At 41.9% G+C, this 20,731-nt stretch overlaps 1 protein-coding gene across 1 annotated transcript in view; it reads right to left on the minus strand.

Moving 5' to 3' along the window:
- selenof (selenoprotein F) overlaps positions 1-20,731 on the minus strand; it is a 68,672-nt gene that overhangs the window by 11,584 nt on the left and 36,357 nt on the right. Inside the window, exon 4 of the mRNA XM_069939108.1 lies at positions 379-428. Coding sequence (XP_069795209.1) covers positions 379-428 — 50 coding nt within the window. The remainder of the gene's footprint in view (positions 1-378; positions 429-20,731) is intronic.

Genomic DNA, 20,731 nt, shown 5'->3' on the forward strand with positions numbered 1-20,731 from the left:
TGGCAATTTACAGCGACCAATTAAGCTACCCAGTCTTTGGGATGAGGGAAGAAACTGAACCATTCAGAGGAAACCATCCTATTCACAGGGAAAATGCACAAGCTCAACACAGACAGAACCAGAGGTCAAGAATGAATCCTGTCTCTGGTGCTATAAGGCAGTGGCTGGACTAGCTGTGCTGTTGCACTGCTCCACACAATCAAGGACAGCACACTGACACATCGGCAGGATTAGAAGAAGTGCAAGCTTGCAAAAAGATCTTTGGTTAACATTCAGGGCGCTGAACTGCAAGAGATTTTCACCAATGAAAAAAATCCGCAACCACCTTTGTGCAGTGAGCTGCTTAAAGAGCATCTTATAGAAATGTTTTGAAGTTACCTTGATCTGTAGTCCCTTGAACATGTTGGGCTTATCACTTCTGACAAAAGCTGAAAAAGATTTTTCCAATAAATTAGTGATTTTTTTTTTAAAACAAAACTAGATCAGCTTATTTTTCCAATTCCATTTGTGTGGGACTGTCACTTTATAACAATATAACCATTTACGAAGCAGAAACAGGCCATGTCGGCCTTTCGATGTGAACCAATACCCTGTATTCAGTTACTTTAGTAAAATTCAGTATTGTTGCTTTCCCAAAGCAGATGGCAGTTGAAGATCTGCTGATAATTCATCCATTTTCAAATATTTCGAGCTACTTTCTTTCCCAAATGCACACGAAGTAGGACAGAGTCCAAAACCTCTGCAGGAGGACATGCATGGATGACCAACAGATCAGTCACATGCCTGCATAATCCTGTTCAGTAATGGCTGCAAATGGGAACACTTCCAATTCAGTTTTAACACATACAAAGAGTACAGCAGGGAAACAGGCCCTCCGGCCCATGAGATCTGTACCAAAAATAAATTAAAATAAAACTCTGCTGCTTGAACATGATAAATATCCCTCTATTCCTTGCATATTCGTCTGTCTATCTAGAATTATATTTTCATTTCAAAAAGCTTATTCTATTCATAAAAATTGAAAATTAGAATGATAATTTTTAGACATGTTATGCAAATGCTCACATAATCTGAGTTTACTGACATTACTTTTCCCTTGCATACACATCCATGAGATTCATAGACAGATTTCAGCCATTCAATGTGCAATGGCGGGGATGCCGTGGCCAACACGGCATTGTGCGGGCTGAAACACCCATTTCCATAGGCCGTCGGCTGAGCGGTGAAACTGGCCAATCACTGCCGGTGGATCACAGGGGGCCCAATTAGGGCCCGGGCATCTGAGTTAACCAATTGGCAGCCGGTCCACTCAAGCCACGCCCCGGTGGTGACGCGGCCGAGCTGACTATAAAAGGCAGAGCTGCCACTGAATAAAGTCAACGTTGAATAAACTCTACTGATGTGTGTGTTTTTCTTCTCCTGTGGACTCGAGCTACAGCTTTAGGGCTATAACCGAGAGCATTTTGCTTTGTCTACTTTGACGACATTTTAATCGCCCACCACACCTGCACCAACATGCCGCCCACTTAAAACAATTAATCTCCAGACTGAGCGATTTCAACCATCAACCCAGCCAAGTGCCAGTTTTGCCGAGAGAATATTGACTTCCTGGGCCATCGTATCGACCAACATGCAGCCAGACCATTACCCACTAAGGTGAATGCTATTTGCTCTTTCCCCACGGCATCGATGGTGAAGGGACCACAAGAGTTTGCAGGTATGGTCAACTTTTATCGCAGCTTCATACTTGCAGTGGCCTGCATCATGAGCCCACTCTTTCCCCTCATGGCAGGACCCAGTGAAAACACAATGGACCCAGGAGGCGACTGAGGCCTTCCAGGCCACTAAAAACACCCTGACTGCCTCCAGCACAGTGGTCAGGGGTGAACTTGAGCAACTGGTAAATGGGCAATGGCAACCGTTGGCCTTTCTCAGTAAGCACCTCAGGTCAGCAAAGCTCAAGTACAGTGCCTTTGATAGAGAACTATTAGCCTTATACCTGGCAATTCAGCACTTGCATTACTTTCTGGAGGACAGGAATTTCAAAATTTATACAGACCACAAACCCCTTACCTTCGCCTTCAGTAAGGTGTCAGATCTGAGGTCAGCCAGGTAACAGTGACACCTGTTCTATATCTTTGGAATCTATCATGGACATTGAACATGTAGCTGGCAAATCCAACGTGGTGGCTGACGCCCTATCCTGTCCGGCTATCACGACCCTACCCCTGGCATCAACTACACGACCCTGACATTCTGGAGTACCAGACAGTGCTCACCGGCTTACAACTGGAGGACATCCAGATCACCCCTGGCAATTGCACGCTGCTCTGCAACACCTCGACGGGTAAACCTTGCCCTGTCATTCTGGCTGCATGGAAGACGTGGGTTTTTGACTCGGTCCACAACTTGGCTCACCCCACCATCAGGACTACAGTCAAAATGATGGCAAACAGGTATGTCCGGTACGGCCTCTGCCAAGAGGTCGCCCTGTGGGCCAGGACTTGTACTCAGTGCCAGTCATCCAAAATCCTGACAATCGAGCCAGCACGTCGCCACATCAGCACATGCACATTGACATTGTGGGGCCCCTACCCGTATCCAGAGGCGCACATTACTTTCTCATAATGGTCGACTGGGATGACCCGATGGCCAGAGGCGGTGCCACAGAAGCACGTGCATAGGCTTTACTTAACACTTGAGTAGCACGTTTTGTGGTCCAGAACACCTTACATTGGACAGGGTGTCCAATTCATTTTCAGTCTGTGGACCACCATAGCGCACACCCCAGGGACCCAACTCCACCACACCACGGCGTATCACCCATAGGTCAATCAATGGGTTGGTGGAGAGGTTCCACAGACACCTTAAGGCAGCCTTAATGGCATGGCTTACTTGACCTATCTGGGCCGACAAACTCCCTTGGGTCCTGTTAGGCATCCACACCACACCCAAGGAGGTCCTCGAGGCATCCTCTGCTGAGCTAGACTATGGCATACCCCTCGTTATACCGGGTGAATTTGTGGTGGCCCAAGGACATAGGGGAGCACCCGGCAACCACATTGTCCTGACTATGCGAGCACCTAGACCCCACGGCCAAACCTGCACTACGTCCCAAAGAACTTTACTGACTGTAAATACATGTCTGTTCGGTGTGGGGCTTACCGGCCACCTCTACAGCAGCCTTACGAGAAGCCATACCGTGTTCTCAGACACAATGGCTCCACGTGTTTTGGCGGCAGGGAAGAGACTTGAAACCAGCCTACATGGACTTTGACCAGCCCATTACTCACCTGACCCAATGGCACAGGGGTCAGCCTCCTAAAAACAGAACCCCAATCACCAGTTCAGGGGGTAGTCGTGTAGCGGCCTGCGCCTCAGGCCGACACAGGAAATGGCTGTCAAATGTGGCGACCAGCAAAGCATCGTGTGGCCGCCGGCAGAGCACCGAAACTGGCCAATCACCACCGATGGATCGCTGGGGCCCAATTGGGGCCTGGGCATCCAAGGTAACCAATTGGCAGCTGGCCTGCTCAAGCCAAGCCCCTGTGGTAACGCAGCCGAGCTGACTATATAAGGCAGAGCTGCCACTCAATAAAGTCAGTGTCGAATACACTCTTCTGATGTGTGTGTGTGTGTGTGTGTGTGTGTGTGTGTGTGTGTGTGTGTGTGTGTGTGTGTTTCTTCTCTTGTGGATTCGATCTACGGCCTTAGGGCAAGAACCGAGAGCTATAATATAGGTGTAGCTATAGCAACCTCACTACCGGGCAATCTTAAACGATGATTTAGAAATGTGCATGTTTTAGGTAGTGAAGTAATTTTCATAATATTAGAATGTGGTATTAACTCACAACACAAGGAGACAAGCATTAAGCAAATAGTAATTTTTTTGTGAAGAGTGGGTTATATTAATATTCTCCAATTTTAAGAGGACATATTGATCCAGTAACAATAGTTAGAGAAATAAATTGCAAATATTTAGCTTGATAGAAGTCAAAATATCAAAGATGATTGCAATTCTAATGTCAAAAGTTAAAATGTCAAAGATGACACCTTTGAATGGCTTTAACTCTATACTGTGTTCTTAATTTTGTAACACTATACGTTGACTCTGACTTACTGTAAAACTAGTTCCTGCACTTTTGATTTGTTATTGCACTATCTGCTATACTTAAGTGTGGGTTGACTTGCCTGGATAACTCAAAAAACAAAAGCTTTTCCTCTCTGCATTTCAGTATACAATTCAAATATTTCAGTGGACTGTTCACAACACTGCTTTGCAATATGACCAAATATGAGCCTTAAAAATGTAATGAAAAGTAGCATCTGATAGCTGCCGAACAAGTGCAGTTATCCAATCCCTTAAGTTTGGTCGACAATCACATGATTAAGTATTCGATTCAAAGCATGGACTCCTGCTAACCAGGTTGCACGAATAAATGAGGCAGCTTCTTATGGAATGCGTTCTTGCATTTCCAGGGTAGTGAGGTCTGAAACAATGAATTAGGTTATAATCTTTCCATGTGGATAGCTTTCACAATCCATGCACATCATCATGAGTTATAACTTAAAAATTCTGCTGCTTGAAAATGATACATTATCCCTCCACTTCAGAAAGATGAAAGACTAATAATCCATTTTATTCTGGGTGATTTCCAAAATTAAGGCCTTCTGAGAATGTAATAAATACAAGTGTTGACATATTTCCTAATTTTTATGCTATCTGAGGAGTGATTGTTCAAGCATTCAAGGGCTCTGTGCAGATCAATGAGGTGCTTCATAACCACTGAATTTCCAATCAATGTTGAAAAGCACCATCAAAACAACCCCCAAAAAAAATCCACGAGGCCTCTCACGGTATTGGAGCTTGTATCCGCTGCTGCAATAAAATTTGTGATTGGGAGGTTGGGATTGGCTCGCTAATGATCTCACATTGGAGACAAATAAATATGAACTTGAATGACGTGATGGATGTAGTTTTTGAGGGTGAACAAGGAGAAAAAGGATCTAACTTTGTGAGCTGGGATACTGGATAAAGTTTGCTATCTGAACAGTTGACCTTTTGGAAAAAAAAACCACACACATTATTTCTGAATGACTTGTGATGTTGAACTTGGAGCTTAATGATCAGATTTCAGGAATGGTAACTGACGGATCCTGTATTTTATTCCCTTTTCTCTCTTTCATTTATCTAAAGATAATTTCATGCTGCAGTTAGGGTTACAGGAGAAAGTTTCCTCTTCATAGCTTTGCTTCTTGTCGTACTGAAGGACCTATAATGGCATTTTGTTCCCAATGTCCAGCATTGTGGGTAGTGCTGGCATCAGAGATCGGAATGGGGAGGGAGTGGGGTTGGCATGGGAGAAATACATAAAATTTGCATTTAGTTTTAGATTTTTTATTCCTTTTTTAGATTAACTGGTTATATATGGGTTTAATTATAGTCGCCTTAGATCACATCATAAAGTTAGACAGTATTTACTCCGCGTCTTAACCAAGGGATCGTCTAACGCAACGTACTTGGTTTCTAGCTAGAATTATTTTTAAGAAATAATGTTAAATAAACAAATATGGATAGGTCTTTTGAATTACATTTATATTAATTTGTGATATGTACATGATATGACATGATATTAGTAGACTTGTATATAGGATAGGATTTAAATGTTAAACTCAATTAAAATATTTTGAAAAGAATTTGCATTTAAAAATTACTTTCCTCGTGCACTATTGTATTGCATTAAAATCAACAACAGATAAAGATATTTTGAATTTATCCCAAACAACTCAAATATTCCAGTAGACTGTTCACAACACTGCTTTGCAATATGACCAAATAAGAGCTTTAAAAATGCGGAACAAGTGCAGCTATCCAATCCCTTAAATTTGGTCGACAATCACTTGTATCTTAAATTTAAATTTGTGGCGACGCTATGGCAGCATTACAACTCCCAGAGGCATCGAACTAGTGCATAATGTCATCAGTGAGTGTCGGGTGCGTGATTCAGCCTTTTGAAAGGTTGCGTGGGTTATGAAGAGTAAATCCGCTTGATTCACTCGAAGAATACCTTGCATGGTTATTTCAACGTGTCCTCTGTGATTCCAGTGGCTACAATTGGTGACTCTGATGAGGCAAAAAACGTATTTTTGGACGAACATGGACTCTGCAGCCATCGCTGTGAAGCTGCCCCCTTCCTGGACAGCGAACTGTGGTTCCAACAGGCTGAAGGTCAATTTCATCTTCGCAAAGTCAAGTTGGACACCGCCCGTGATTACCATCTCGTCAGTGCCCTGGACCAAGCCATCGCTAAGATGATTGGTGACGTCTTACGGGATCCACCACGTACCAGAAAGTATGACACTTCAAAAGCACTTTTTCATTACAGGTATATGGTACGTCCCGTAGGAAAAGGGCAGCCAAACTACTGCATCTTGATGGGTTGGGAGACCGCGCCTCTTGAGAATGAATGGATGAAATGCTGTTCCTGGCATCTGGCGAAAGTCCCATGCTATTCGAGCAGCTGTTTTTAGGCTCTTGTTATCCAAATGTTTATTTGAAGACCCAAGGGCTGTAGTGGCAGAAGCAGACATTCTATGGCTGGCTCAATAGGACAGTAAGGAAAGACAAGTCCGCGCAACCACTCTTGACCCTGTGTCGCACTCTAGTGCTCTTAACACATCACTCCCTACAAACAGAAAAAGCCCCACAACGGGCATGCAGCCTGTGGACACCTCAACTTGGTATTATTATCACAGGCGTTGGGGAATAAATGCCCGCAAGTGCCTTCCACCCTGCTCGTTTGCAGAAACACCCAGGCCAACTGCCAGTAAGGGCTGCGGCTGTTGGCGACAAACCTGCAAGCCCACTGCATGTATGGGATCAGTTGTCCCAGCGAAAATTGAAGTTAGTCTATTTCCATCCACCAGTTTTGACACATGCCATCCCACCCTGGACCTGCAACTACGAGCAGTTAACAGTTCCAACATTCTGACCTTTGGCACCAGGAAGACGAATGCCAAGTCTGAGAATCATCTTTACACTTGGTCATTTATTATAGCAGCAGTATTCCGACCTTTGTTTGGTGCAGATTTTCTTCGGGCTCATTCATTCCTCGTCAACTTAAAAGGGTGTCGGTTAATAGATGGAACTTCTTTTCAGACCATTTCTCTGGTAGATGCCTACCCCTGCTCTGCGCCTCCAAACAATAAGTAAACCAGTGGATGAATTCTCCAAGCTGTTGGAAGACGTCCCTGAGATTACTGCTCTACAATTTTCTGCCTCCACTACAAAGCACGGTGTTACTCACTGCATTTGTGCTAACGGCCCACCTATCCATGCTAAAGCACGTCACTTTCCTCCAGAGAAGCTGTGTTTAGCTAAGGAAGAGGAACTAGGCATAATTCGTAGGTCTGACAGCCCCTGGATATCCCCATTACATATGGTCCCAAAACACAATGGAGGTTGGAGACCTTGTGGAGATTACAGGCGGCTTAACAACACCACCATCCAAGATCGTTATCCGATACCTTGTATTCAGGATTTCTTGGCTAATTTTAATGGAGCAAAGATCTTCTCCAAAATAGACTTGGTGCGTGGCTATTACCAAATACTGGTTAGAGGTGGAAGACGTTCCAAAAACTGCAATAATTACCCCATTTGGGTTGTTCGAATTTTTACGAATGCCATTCAGATTAAAGTATGCTGCTCAATCACTTCAATGGGTGATGGAAACTTTAGGATGTGGTATAACCAATGTCTTCATTTACCTCCATGACATTTTAGTGGCCAGTGTGGCCAAGGAAGGACATTTGCAACATTTTTGTACACTTTTTATTTGTCTTCAAGAATTTGGACTGACCTTCAGTCCAGATAAATGTGTTTTTGGACAAGAAGCAATTGATATCTTGGAGCATAGGATTACTCCAGAAGGGGTGACCCCACTGCCATCCAATGTTCAGGCCATTACCAAATATTCAAATCCTGCTATGGTTTAAAGCTTCTAGAAATTCTTAGGAATGGTAAATTTTTACTGTGGGTTTCTTCCGGGAGCAGCTTATATAACCATATAACCATTTACGGAGCGGAAACAGGCCATGTTGGCCTTTCGAGTCCGCACCGGTGCACTGATTTTGTGCGCCCTCTTCAGGCATTGGTCCCAGTAGATCTTCATTCAATAACGATGGGCGAATTCAATGCAGGTGGAATCAGATAATAGCAAAACTATGAGCAAAAGATTGGCTGTCTGTGTACCAAAAATAGTAGATTTTTGAAGGTCTCCTGTAATTGTGGCCTCTCTCATGAAGCCTCTTTTTGATTTACTGTCCAGAAGCGCCAGAACTATCCATTGGACATTGGAGGGAAGCCACAGTCTTTCAACGTTGACAGGCTTAAACCAGCTTATGTGGACAAGTCTTCCTTAATGCAGCAGCTGACAGTCTGTCACAGAGGTTGACCACCTAAAAGACGGACAAACCTTTCTGCCAGTTCTGGGGGCGGCACTGTGTAGTGGGGCTATGGCTCCCATAAGGCATCGAACCGGCTATGTGACGTCAGTGCGTGATGACGTCAGGACAAGTCAGATGATTTAGGCTTTTAAAAGGTTGCGCGGGCGATGAAGAGTAAATCCGTTTGATTCACTCGAAAAACGCCGTGCGTGGTTATTTCATCGTGTCTACTGTGAGTCCAGTGGCCACAAATTTTTACATTTAAATTTAGACATACAGCACACTAACAGGCCTACGAGTCCACACCGCCAAATTTACACCCAATTAACCTACATTCCACAGTATGTTTTGAATGGGTGGGAGGAAACCAACGCCTCCGGGGAAAACCCACATAGACACAGGAGGAACGTACAAACTTCTTTCAGACAGCATTGAACGCAGCTCCCGATCGCTGGCGCTGTAAAGGCGTTGCGCTAATTAACTGCTATGTCATCATGCTGCCCCCACGCCAACTTTGCCACCCTATACCTAACTCTGCATTTCTTAAGTGTAACCTAACAATTGATTAAGGCATCACATACTGATTTTTGTTGGAGATCTCACTGCATCTCGCCCAGTTCCCTATTTTACTTTCCTGGCAATTTCTCCAGGTAGACAGAACTAACGAAAATAATAATTTTGTTGCTATTCTCAAGGGAAATTGAGTTTTTCTATGAAAAAATTAATAGAATGAATCTAGCAAATACATGCAATGGATATGCCATAGTTTTTACTACACAGAAGAGACTGAAAAATAATCAAGATAAAATTAAATACTGTATTATCAAAAGAAAGACTTATCAGAAGTCTAAAGTGGGAAAAAGGAAAAAATATAATTTCCAAATAACGTGTCCCTCCATTGTAATAGTGCGATACAAGCAAAAATATATTAGGATCAGAAAAGTTGGTGAATGAATCTTATTGTTTGATAGAAGATCTATTTTGTGACATCAGTTTCATAATTGAGATAGATTGATTATAGAAACTGATACAATGAAATTTAGATAAATTTATGGCAAATGTATGTTTAGTTGTGGGAAGCAACGATAGAATTGTTAAGAGGGTCGAAAATGGGCAGATTTGCATTGCATTCCCTACCAATAAAAAGTGAGATGTTAAATCATTGCTTATAGATCATAGGCAAATATACTAATTACAGCATGATCTACTTTGAGAAACTGCCCAACATTCTCATCTAATGTCAAAGGAGCTCTGAATCTTATTTTATTTGCTTTTTAAATTGACATTTAGAGATAGAACAAAGAGGAAAAGAAATGACGAATAATGATTTTAAGGGATTTAAGGGATTAAATACAGAACTTGGAGTAAGAACCAGCTGTTCTTGATAATCTGGTGGAAAAGATCTCGTAAAACCGAAAGGTTAAAAAAACATATCCAACAACTGTTTTCTTTTCCAGTCATATTTTCCAGAATCTAGACAGCTTGATTGCTTTTGACAACATGGTAGCTTAACTGAAATGCTGCAGTCTTCAGGTGAAGGTGCCCCTCTGTAGTGCAGTTGGATAGGGAGCTCCAGGGTGAAGAGGCAGCAAGTGAGGATGTGTAACGTGAAGGGGAACCATGTTGTTCCCAGCATTTGATGCCACAGTCTTTCTTAGGAGCAGAGGTCACACATTTGAAAAGTCCTGTCAGAATGAGCAAGAAATTGAAGAGCATTTTGTTAATGGTTCCTGTTGAAGTTGCTATGTGCAAATTATAATTAGGGAGTTCATCAAATGGTCTGCTTTGCTCTGGATATTTTTGTGCTTCTTGAGAGGGTGCAGTTACCCAACAATGGAGTGCATTCCATTATGCTATTTTTTTGAGAAAAAAAAAGGACAGATACAGTACATGGACATGATGGGTTTAGAGGGATATGGGATGTGGGTGGGACTAGTGCGAGTCAGACATTTTGGAAAGCGTGGGCAGTTGGGCCAAAGGTCCCGTTTCTACCCTGTATGACCCTACGCTCTTCAATATAGCCTTGTAGATAATGAAAAAGACTGGGTGTCAGGAAGCAAGTAACTTGCCAGAGTTTAGCCAGCCTTTGACTAGCTCTTGTGATTGATCACATAATGCATTGATGGGAAGGAGGAGTAGAGTCAAAACCTTCAAGTTCCTTGGAGTCCATATTTCAGAAGACCTCTCCAGGAGTCAGCACATCAAGGCATCCCTGAAGAAGGCACACTGCCTCGAATTTCTAAGGAGTCTGAGGAAATTTAGCATGCCATCGGATAATCTGTCGAACTTCTACAGGAGGTAAACAAGAAAATCTGCAGATGCTGGGCCAAGTGCAATATACAAAAATGCTGGAGGAACTCAGCATGTCATGTTGCATCCATGGAAAATAAAAAGCACAGTCGATGCTTCAGGCCTAAACCTTCCTCAGGAGTGCCAAAAAACAGACAGATGTCTGAATAAAATAGTGGGGGGTGCAGTGGGAAGGTGGAGGAACATATCCTGACAGGTAGATGCAGGTGAGAGGGTAAAAGAGAAAGAAGCTGAGGTGATGGGGTGAGCAGGAAGAGAGCTAATGATAGATAAGGTGTCCTTCCAACAACTTCTACAGGTGGACTGTGGAAAGTACACTGGCTGGTGGCATCACAGCCCGGTTTCGCAATTCGAGCGCCAGTATCGCAGAAGGCTTGCTGCAGGTAGTAAATGTAGCTCAATAATGCTGAATTCATTCAACTGCTGCCTTGACATCAAGTGCAACCTTTTTTCAACTGTGGAATTCAGCTTTTAGCTATCTTCAAATGATGGCTCTGATGAGCTCTAGTGCTTACAAAGCCCAAGCTGAGTTAACTGCAAGAAAGCAGCACTAACTAACACTGCTCACAACAGGTTCCATCTTGTTGTTGAGGAATGATAGATTGATCAGGCAGAGATGAGCCAGGTTGGATTTGTCCTGCTTTAACATTTAGTGGATAATCCTGGGCATTTCCATATTGTCAAATGTTGTAACTGTAATGGATTGGCTTGGCTGGAGATGTAATCGATCTTGGAGCACAGGCCTTCAATACTACAGCTAAGATATTGAACAATAAAAACTGCAAACATCAGAAATCTGAAACAAAATGAAAAATGCTCGAAAGGCTTAGTACAGTGGTTCTCAACTCTTTTTTCCGACTCACTTATCACCTTAAGTAATCCTTTTCTAAGTACAGAGAACCTATGGCATCCTGTGTCATAGAAGCTCTTATATTAGTAAGGGATTACTGAAGGTGGCATGTGAGTGGGAAACACAGGTTGATAACCACTCACTTAGCAGATCAAGCAGTATTTGTGATAGGAGAAAAGGAGTTAGTTTTTCCAGTGACACTGCCTTTGACATATCCAGTACTCTCAGCTATTTCGTGATAGCAAGTAGAGCAAAATGAACTGAATTACCTGGAAACTGGCTCCTCAGATAGTAGGGTTTTCAAGAGAAAGCAAAGATAGATCATCTATTCAGCATGTCCAGTTGAATGTGGTTGTCTTTAACACTAACATGCTGGATCCTGCCATCATGGCAGATAGGAATATTCTTGGAGTTTTCTCTTCGTAACAGCTCTTGTGATGGAATATAGATATGTTTTTGGGAGATAAATTGAGGCAGGGTTTGTTAGTGTAGGTCACATACAAACACTTTAAAACAGATGTTATTTAAAATATGGAGCTCTGCTTGGGCTAGACATGTCGGGGCCTCAGTGCCTTTACAAAAGCTTTGGAGAGTGCCCGAGAGACTTCACTAATGGATTGTTGGTTACAAAAAGACAACAGATGAAAGAGCTTGTCAGAGCTGCTTCTGTCTGGAGTGGAAATTGCTGTTCAAGGAGGGGTCATGTGGTTTTGCAAGCAGAGAGAATCAAACAGGCTTTCTCTCAGGGAGAGAGACACACAGTGTTACAGAGAGTAACAGCAGCTGGGACTGGAAGAGGACAAGCTGGCAAGCTTGTGGAAAACCCCATCTGGAAGATGGGTTGTGAGTTCTTAGTTCAGCCTGGTCAAAGCCCTTGTGATTCGTGCAAGAGGAGAGGACTGGCTGTCTAATGTTTCACTTGGAATAAGAGAAACAAAAATGCACTCTGTGGTGACCTGAAAGAAAGAGGTTATCATCTGGAGAACCCTGAAGGGGGAAAATTTCATCAGCAAGACAATTCATGGCATGGTTGGAGAAGCAGTTAGCACAACACTTTTACTGTGTAAACTTTTCAAACTATTTAGAATATCACAGTTGACACTAAATCAAAAGTTTGTAGTCTTTATCAATCTGTTTAGTTGTTAAACAGGATACCAAAGCAATCAATAATACAAAAAAAATGAAAAGACAACTTTTGGTCCTGAATCAGAAAAAGAACATGTTAGAAATACTCAGCAAATAAGGCAGCATCTGTGGAGATGGGCTTTCCTCAGAACAAGGAAAAGTTAGATCTCAACGTGTTTTCAGTTGCAGAAAAGGGGGAGGGAAGAACAAAGGGAAGAACTTAGAAAATGTAGAAACCAAGAGGATGAATGATATAAATGTCTGGTGGTGAAAGTTTGTTTGTGATAATTAATCAGCTTGGAGATGAAAAATGAGCTGGAAGTGTTTGGCTGTACAAATTATGATAGGAGGACTATTTGGATCACAACTCTTGACACAAAATGGTTATAATCATACTTTGATACATAAAGCTTAATAAAAAATTGGAAACAACATTTTTAAAAAAAAACTTTCTTCCCTTTCTAAGATTACTTTTTCGAAGTTCTCACAATCAACCATCCTAAATTTACTTAAGGCAAAATTAAAGCATTATTTTTTTCCCCCTGCAATATCTGGATGGCAACCTCATATGCTGTGTTACTGAATGGTCACAATTCACAAACTCGTATTACTTTTTACTATAGGCAACAAAGAAATTTAAAAAACCCAATAAAATATAGTTGCAAAACAAAGATTTTAAGGTCAGTTAAGATAATGTCCATTAGACCATTGTCTTCATTCCATAGACACGTTGATGGTGCTGATTGCGTGTGGAAACCAAAGGCAACAAATAAACTACTAAGAGTCATTAGATACCAAAATCAAATCAGAATTAAGGAGTGCGTTGAATGAATTATTGGAGACAGACTCGTACATCTCAATAGTACCTAAAAATACCACTTCACAGCTGTAGTTTTGTTTGACCTTCAGATAATCTCATTTCCAGCAGGAGTAAACAAACTGAACATATGTCTTAAATAAGATTAATTAAGTTACGCCCGGGATGTCTACATTGCATCGACACATAAAAGGTTACTATATAAGTTTTCACAATCTCCCATCTCATCTCCATTTCCCTTCAATGTCTGAAGATGTGTTTAGCTATTCTACCCACCCATTAATATATAAAATACCTATCACAAAAAGCCCATTATTTAAGGGGTAGAGTCTTTGCAAATACATTTGTCCTTTCACTGATTCACTTCCCACCATCCATTGACCCAAACATTTATTTCAGTGGTAGGAGTGATTCTTTTGCATTACTTCCATTTCACCATAAGAAATTTGGTGACCACAATCTGGTCTCCTCCAGATTAGTGAAACCTTACACAAACTGGGTGAATGCTTTGCAGAACCCCTCCATTAAGTCCACAAGACTGACTCCAGCTTCCAGTTACATCATTTTGGTTCAGAAGAGGAGTTGAGTCCAACATGACCATATTGAATGGCAGGGCAGGCCTGAAGAGGGAAGCAGTCTACTCCTGCTCCTACTGCCAAGGATCTTATACCTTTGCACAGAATAGTGATGAAATCAGACTTGGTTAAATGGCCCGGTTACGATAGGGATAAGATCAAGTCTGCCGGTGGATGGAGTTTCTCTTTTGTTAGAGAATGATTTAGCAGAGGGTAAAGTCATACCTGTGGTGAAACTCACAAGTAAGCCATTGGTTTATGAGTCCAAAAAGGATTTAGAAATCTACCCTGTGTGTGCCATTACTAGAGCCATGTCTAGGAAAAAGGTAGAGGTAGATAAAGTCTGTGATGATCCTGTAGTAGAGGCAAGCATTGAGTACAAACCCAAGGATCCAGCTTTGCTGTTGTCAAGAGAAGAATTAATAGCCAGACAAAAGAATGATCCTGATCTTGCTGGGATAAGAGATAAGATTCTGTCTAACCAGGAAATTGAAACTGTGCCAGAAGGTTACTTTGTTCAAGATGGAATATTGACGAGAACATGGAGACCACAAGTAATACATGCCAGTGAAAACTGGGCAGTAGTAAGGCAAGTTATAATTCCCAAAACTTACAGGAATTAAATATAGCTCATAGTATACCTTTAGGAGGCCATCTTGGAGTGAAGAAGACAGTAGAAAAGATAAGGAAACAGTTTTATTGGCCGAAATTAAGAAAGGATGTTGTGAACTTTTGTAGAACCTGTCATACTTGTCAACTGGTGCACAAGCCTAATCAAGGACCTTTACCTTTACAACCCATCCCTGATTTCGGGGAGCCCTTCTCAAAAGTGATAGTGGATTGTGTTGGCCCATTGCCAAAAACCAAAGCAGGAAATTAATATTTATTAACACTCATGTGCACAGCTTCAAGGTTTCCAGAGGCTATTCCCCTGAGAAACATTTAAGCAAAGATGATTGTGAAGGATATGCTAACATTTTTCACACTGTTTGGCCTATAAAGGGAAATTCAATCAGAACATGGGAGTAATTTTATGTCTGGAATATTTCAACAGGTGGTGTATGAATTGGGAGCCAATCAAATTGTGTTATCTGCCTATCATCCTGAAAGTCAAGGGGCCTTGGAAAGGTTCCATTTAACCGTGAAAAGTATGATGAGGGCTTATTGCGTGGAAAATAAATAAGGATTGGGATGAAGGAATCCATTTGTTATTGTTTGCAGTTAGAGAGACAACTCAGGAGTCTCTTGGCTTTAGTCCATTTGAGTTGGTGTTTGGTCATGAAGTCAGGGGTCCATTACTATTGGATACATAATGATATACAATCAAATCTGTTGGATTATGTTTTCAAATTTAAAAACAGATTACATCAGGCTTGCGAGATGGCAAGGAAAAATTTAAAAACTGCTCAGGGAAAAATGAAAATTCGGTATGATCAAAAAGCAAAAATTTGGGACATTAAACCTGGCGACAAAGTATTGGTTTTGTTTCCAATGCAGTCAAACGATTTGAGAGCTCAGTTTTCAGGACTATATAAGGTGAAATCAAAAATTAACCAGGTCACCTATGTCATTGAGATGCCTGATCGTCGAAGAGAAACACAAGTCTGTCACGTGAACATGCTTTAACCTTACTTTGAGAAAATGACTGAGGAGGCGACTAAGATTCCAACCAAGGTGTTAGTTATAGAGGAGAGTAAGGAGGAGATATGTTTCGTGGAAGGTCAAGGAGCACAGAAAGTGATAAGCCCCAGGCTGAAAAATACTATAGTTTTGCAAAACTTAGACACCAAGTTAATGCATTTGACTAAATCAGAAAGGGAAGAAATTATGACATTACTTATGAAATTTAAGGATATATTCCCAGATGTTCCAACAAGAACTACTGTGCCTTGTGATGATGTGGAGGTCAGTGATGCTAAGCCTATTAAGCAGCATCCTTACCGAGTTAATCAGGAAAAGAGCAGATTGTTGGATCAAGAGGTGGATTATATGCTGAAAAATTACATCATCCGAAAATCAAGTTCAAATTGGAGTTCACCCTGTGTTCTGGTGCCTAAGCCAGATAGTTCAATTATGTTTTGTACAGATTATCAAAAGGTAATCATGGTGACAAAGACTGATGCGTTCCCTATTCCCAGAACAGATGATTGTATAGATAAGGTGGGGAAGGCTAAGTTTCTTACAAAGATTGTTCTCTTAAAAAGATACTAGTGTGTTCCTTTGACAGAGAAAGGCAGGGAGATTTCTGCATTTGTTACACCTTCGGGATTGTATGAGTATAATGTTATGCCTTTCATATGTTATTGCACCTGGCACATTTTAGAGAATGATTAATGCAGTAATTCAGGCTTTGGAGCACACTGGAGCCTATATCGATGATTTAATAATTAGTATGGATACATGGGAAGAACACATGCTTGAATTAGAGCAGTTATTTCAGAGACTGGTGGAAGCACACCTCACAGTTAATTTCTACAAGAGTGAGTTTGGATATGCCACTGTAATTTATCTGGGTTGTGTGGTAGGACAGGGATTGGTGGCATTGGTTGGAGCAAATGTATTGGCTATCACTGTGTTCCCTATCCCCAGTAATAAGAAAGCTCGTCGGAGATTCCTAGGTATGATTGGCTACTATCGTAGATTTTATAAAAACTTTGCAGAAATTGCACTCCCATTAACAAAACTACTTGGAAGGAAAGAAAAATTTATCTGGTCAGATGCATGCCAGGAAGTGTTTTTGAAGTTAAAGGCAATTTTATGCCATCAGCCTGTACTTTTGTTCCCTAACTTTGAAAAGCCATTCTCTTTAGCCGTGGACACCAGCGACGAACCGGTTGGTGCAGTACTATTACAGAAGAAGAATGGTGATGGAGTAGAACATACTATTTTGTACTTCTCGAGAAAGTTTAACGATCATCAATGAAATTACTTGCCCATTGAGAAGGAGTTATTAGCGCTTGTTTTAGCTTTGTAACATTTTGATGTGTATATTTGTACTGCTCAAAAACCGTTAATAATATATACTGATCATAATCCATTAATTTTTGTCTAAAATGAAAAATAAGAACAGATGGTTATTGAATTGGAGCTTACTATTACAAGAGTATGATTTAATTATAACACACATAAAGGGGACGGATAATGTAATACCATATTGTTTGTCACGATGTTAATCTGGGTAGATATGAATCTATTCACATACTTATTGTAAAAAAAATGGAGTGTTTATTTTATTTTATTCATGTAATACTTCCATTAATTGTTAAAAATTTGTTCTTGTGGACCAATTTTTTTTAGCAGGGGAGGTGTTACAGAGTTCTGTGTTGTGTATTGGCCTATGTGTTGTGTGGTTTTAAATTGAAAAGTGAGTTTGTCTTAGAGAGCCAAGGTGAAGGTGGACTGCTGAGAGAGTGGGAGATGGACTGGGCATGTGCAGAAAATGATCTAAACATTTTTGGACTTGGACGATAAACCACCAGTGGGGGTGCTGTGGAGCGGAAGGAGGCCCAGAGCATGAATCATGGTCTGGAGAAGAGTTTAGAATGTTGGGATTTCAAAAAGGAGGAACATTCTGAAGGCAGCCAGAAGGATCCGGACCAAGCCAGTGGTTCCTCTCTCTGCAAGCAACACAAGACAACTTCAAATTTTGTGCTCTCTCTCTCTCACAAAGATCTTTTGGCTTCAGTTTACCAAACAAACTGAATTTTGTTTATGATCTTTGCTTCGGTTGAGATCGAAGTTTTGTGAGTCTTGTGTGTTTTGTGTTTGTTTTGTGTCTAAGTTTTTCTGTGGGCTGGTTAGAAATATAACTTAGACTTTAATTACATGTTATATTTAGGCTGGGGAATTTTTTAGCTTTATACTGTTATAAAGATTTGCATAGTAACCAGTGGGCATTGTATAAAAGGGGGGAGTTTAAATTAAAGTTTTGTGAATTTTTTGTTCATAAAGTAATTGTTCATCTTTACCCCTGTGTGATATGTATTCTTTGTGGTTGCTGGTTTGATCTTGTAACACTATACACTCTATTTGCTTAGTGATAGAAAGAACATCTATTATTTCCCTTGGAAATCATTTGATCTTTAATCTGATTCAATAGTCTCACAAATTACAATTTTTTAACCAAGGAAATTTATCATGCATACTGACACCAATATTTAATGCATCTTTTTTCTCCTTTACCTATACCCCTGTAATTTATTTTCATTTTATTATAATAACATCTGTGCACTTGAATATAGCTATCTTTTGCCTTGTATCAAAGAAATACAAAGAGAAACATTGCACCAGGAAAGAATCCCAAAGGACATTATTGTTTATTTATTACAACCCATTTCTTGTTTTTTAAATTGAGGGAATACAGCAAAGATTCCTCAGATAGGAGTGCCATATGAGCAGAGATAATGTGAGCTGGGTTTATGCATTAGAGCTTTGAAGAATGAAAGGGGATCTATTTGAAATCTTGAAAGTGACGACATATTGACAGGGCTGGGGAGACTCCTGTTCTGATATTTAGAAAAAGAGTCAGTCACAGGTTAATAAAGAAGGAGATCTGAGATGAGAAGTTCCCTCATTCTATTTGCTTTAAAGAATATATTTCTCAGGCATGGGGAGAGAGCAGAAATATGATATAGATGATGAGCCAAGATTGAATGGAATGGTGGAAAAGATGTAGGATTTGACAGTCAACTCCAGAAATGTTCTGTTTATGCACTGCATTTCTACCCTCCTAACCAGCTCTTCAATCAATTTGTTCTGTCAGCCACAAACGAGCCTGCAGCTGACGTGGACTCTTTACCCCCTCCATAAATCTTCGTCCGCGAAGCCAAGCCAAAGAAATCTAATTAATGCTCATTAAGTAGATTCCAATATAATCCCATGGTAATTTGTCAAAAATTTTCAAAGCCCATCAGAAAATCTACTGTGGTCGGTATGTTTTGCAGAGAATGAAAGAAAAACCACACGGAAGCTGTGATTGAGCTGAACCAACCAACTACAGTGGTGACCCCGATGGTCCAAAACGGCATTTTTGACCCCACGATGAACGACACGAGAGCACGTAACACAGTCTCACTGAAGCTGCTGACCTTTTGGACCTCATAGCCGTCAAGTCTAGTTCGAACAGACTGAGGCCCAGTTTCAGGTCAGGCAGATCATTGCAGACTCAACAAGATATTACTATGTGGTCAGTTCGCTCAAGCAGGAGACTGCCAGATGAATCATTGACTTCTGACATCAGCCGCTAGCTGCCAACAGGTATGAGGCAATTAAGGTGCTCCTTATCCACATCTTCGGCCTTTCCTGCCGTGAACAAGCGGCACGGCTGCTCTACATGGATGGTCTGAGTGACCGCATGCCATCTGCCCTTATGAATGATATGATGGCGTTAATGGATGGCCACAGGCCCTGCTTACTGTTTTGAGTAGATATTTCTCAAACAGATGCAGGAAGAGATCCGCCTACTCCTCACGGACGACGACTTCTGTGCCCACACAGGTTGGGAGCCCATGTGGATGTCCTGCGGTATGACAAGCAATATAGCGGGGTGTCCGTTGACCAATTTTCTGCATCGCGCCCAGTCTCTCTCCCGCTCCTCCAAGATTCAAACTCGGAGTAGTGGCATTTCTACCATCAGAAATGGGGTTCTGGAGTCCGCCGCTGCCATTCACCTTATTCCGACCCGGAATCGCCGGAGCTGGTCGTCGCTGATGGCTCTGATGATCAGGCACCGAGACAGTCTCATTTATCTATGGGACTGGCACTCAGGCCGGCGTTTCAGAGGTCAGCATTTTGCTCCCCTCGAACTGAGACACCTGCAGTGGGAAGTTGGGATTGTCCTCACCGCCACTAACAAAGCAGCATTCATATGTACGGTGTATGGACCATCCCGCTTGAGTTCGGCTCCTGCCATTTTACCTCCACTTTGGTGGGCGTGTCTCAGCCCCTACTGGGTGCAGACTTCCTTCGAGCCCACTGCCTCCTGGTGGACCTAAAAAGATGCCAGCTGGTCAATTCCAGGATCTTCCAGACCTTTACTTTCAAGAAGCCAAGTTCCTGGCCCCCCATCTTGACTTGGTAACCTTATCAAGCAATGAGTTTGCCAGAATCTTGGCAGGATTCCCCGCCTTTAAAAAGCCACAGTTCTCCACTGTGGTCCCAAAACATGGCGTCCAGCATCACATCCCCATACAGGGACCGCCACTACAAGCAGGCTTCCTCCTGACAAGCTGCAGCTCGCTGAGGAAGAATTCAGGAACATGGAGGAGATTAGACTCGTTTGGTGCTGGGACAGCCCATGGAGCTCTCCTCTACACATGCTGCTGAAGTCTTCTGGACCTTGTGGGGACTACTGCCAGCTCAATGATGCCATGACAGATACCCAACATCCAGGACTTCATGGCCAATCTACATGGAGCGTGATATTGGAAGGAAAGCTGCATGGGCTATTCAGTTGGCAATGATGGTCCTGGTGCAGGATGTCATGGAGATGTTCAAGAGCAGGACTGCTTCTGACCATCTAGTGAACCTGTCCATCATCGTGAACAGGTACATGGCGCCTCTGGAAATCGGCAGCGGCTTGACGATGTCCACGTGGACGTAGTCAAATCG

This window comes from Narcine bancroftii, chromosome 5 (genome assembly GCF_036971445.1).
Source record: "Narcine bancroftii isolate sNarBan1 chromosome 5, sNarBan1.hap1, whole genome shotgun sequence".
NCBI lineage: Eukaryota > Metazoa > Chordata > Chondrichthyes > Torpediniformes > Narcinidae > Narcine > Narcine bancroftii.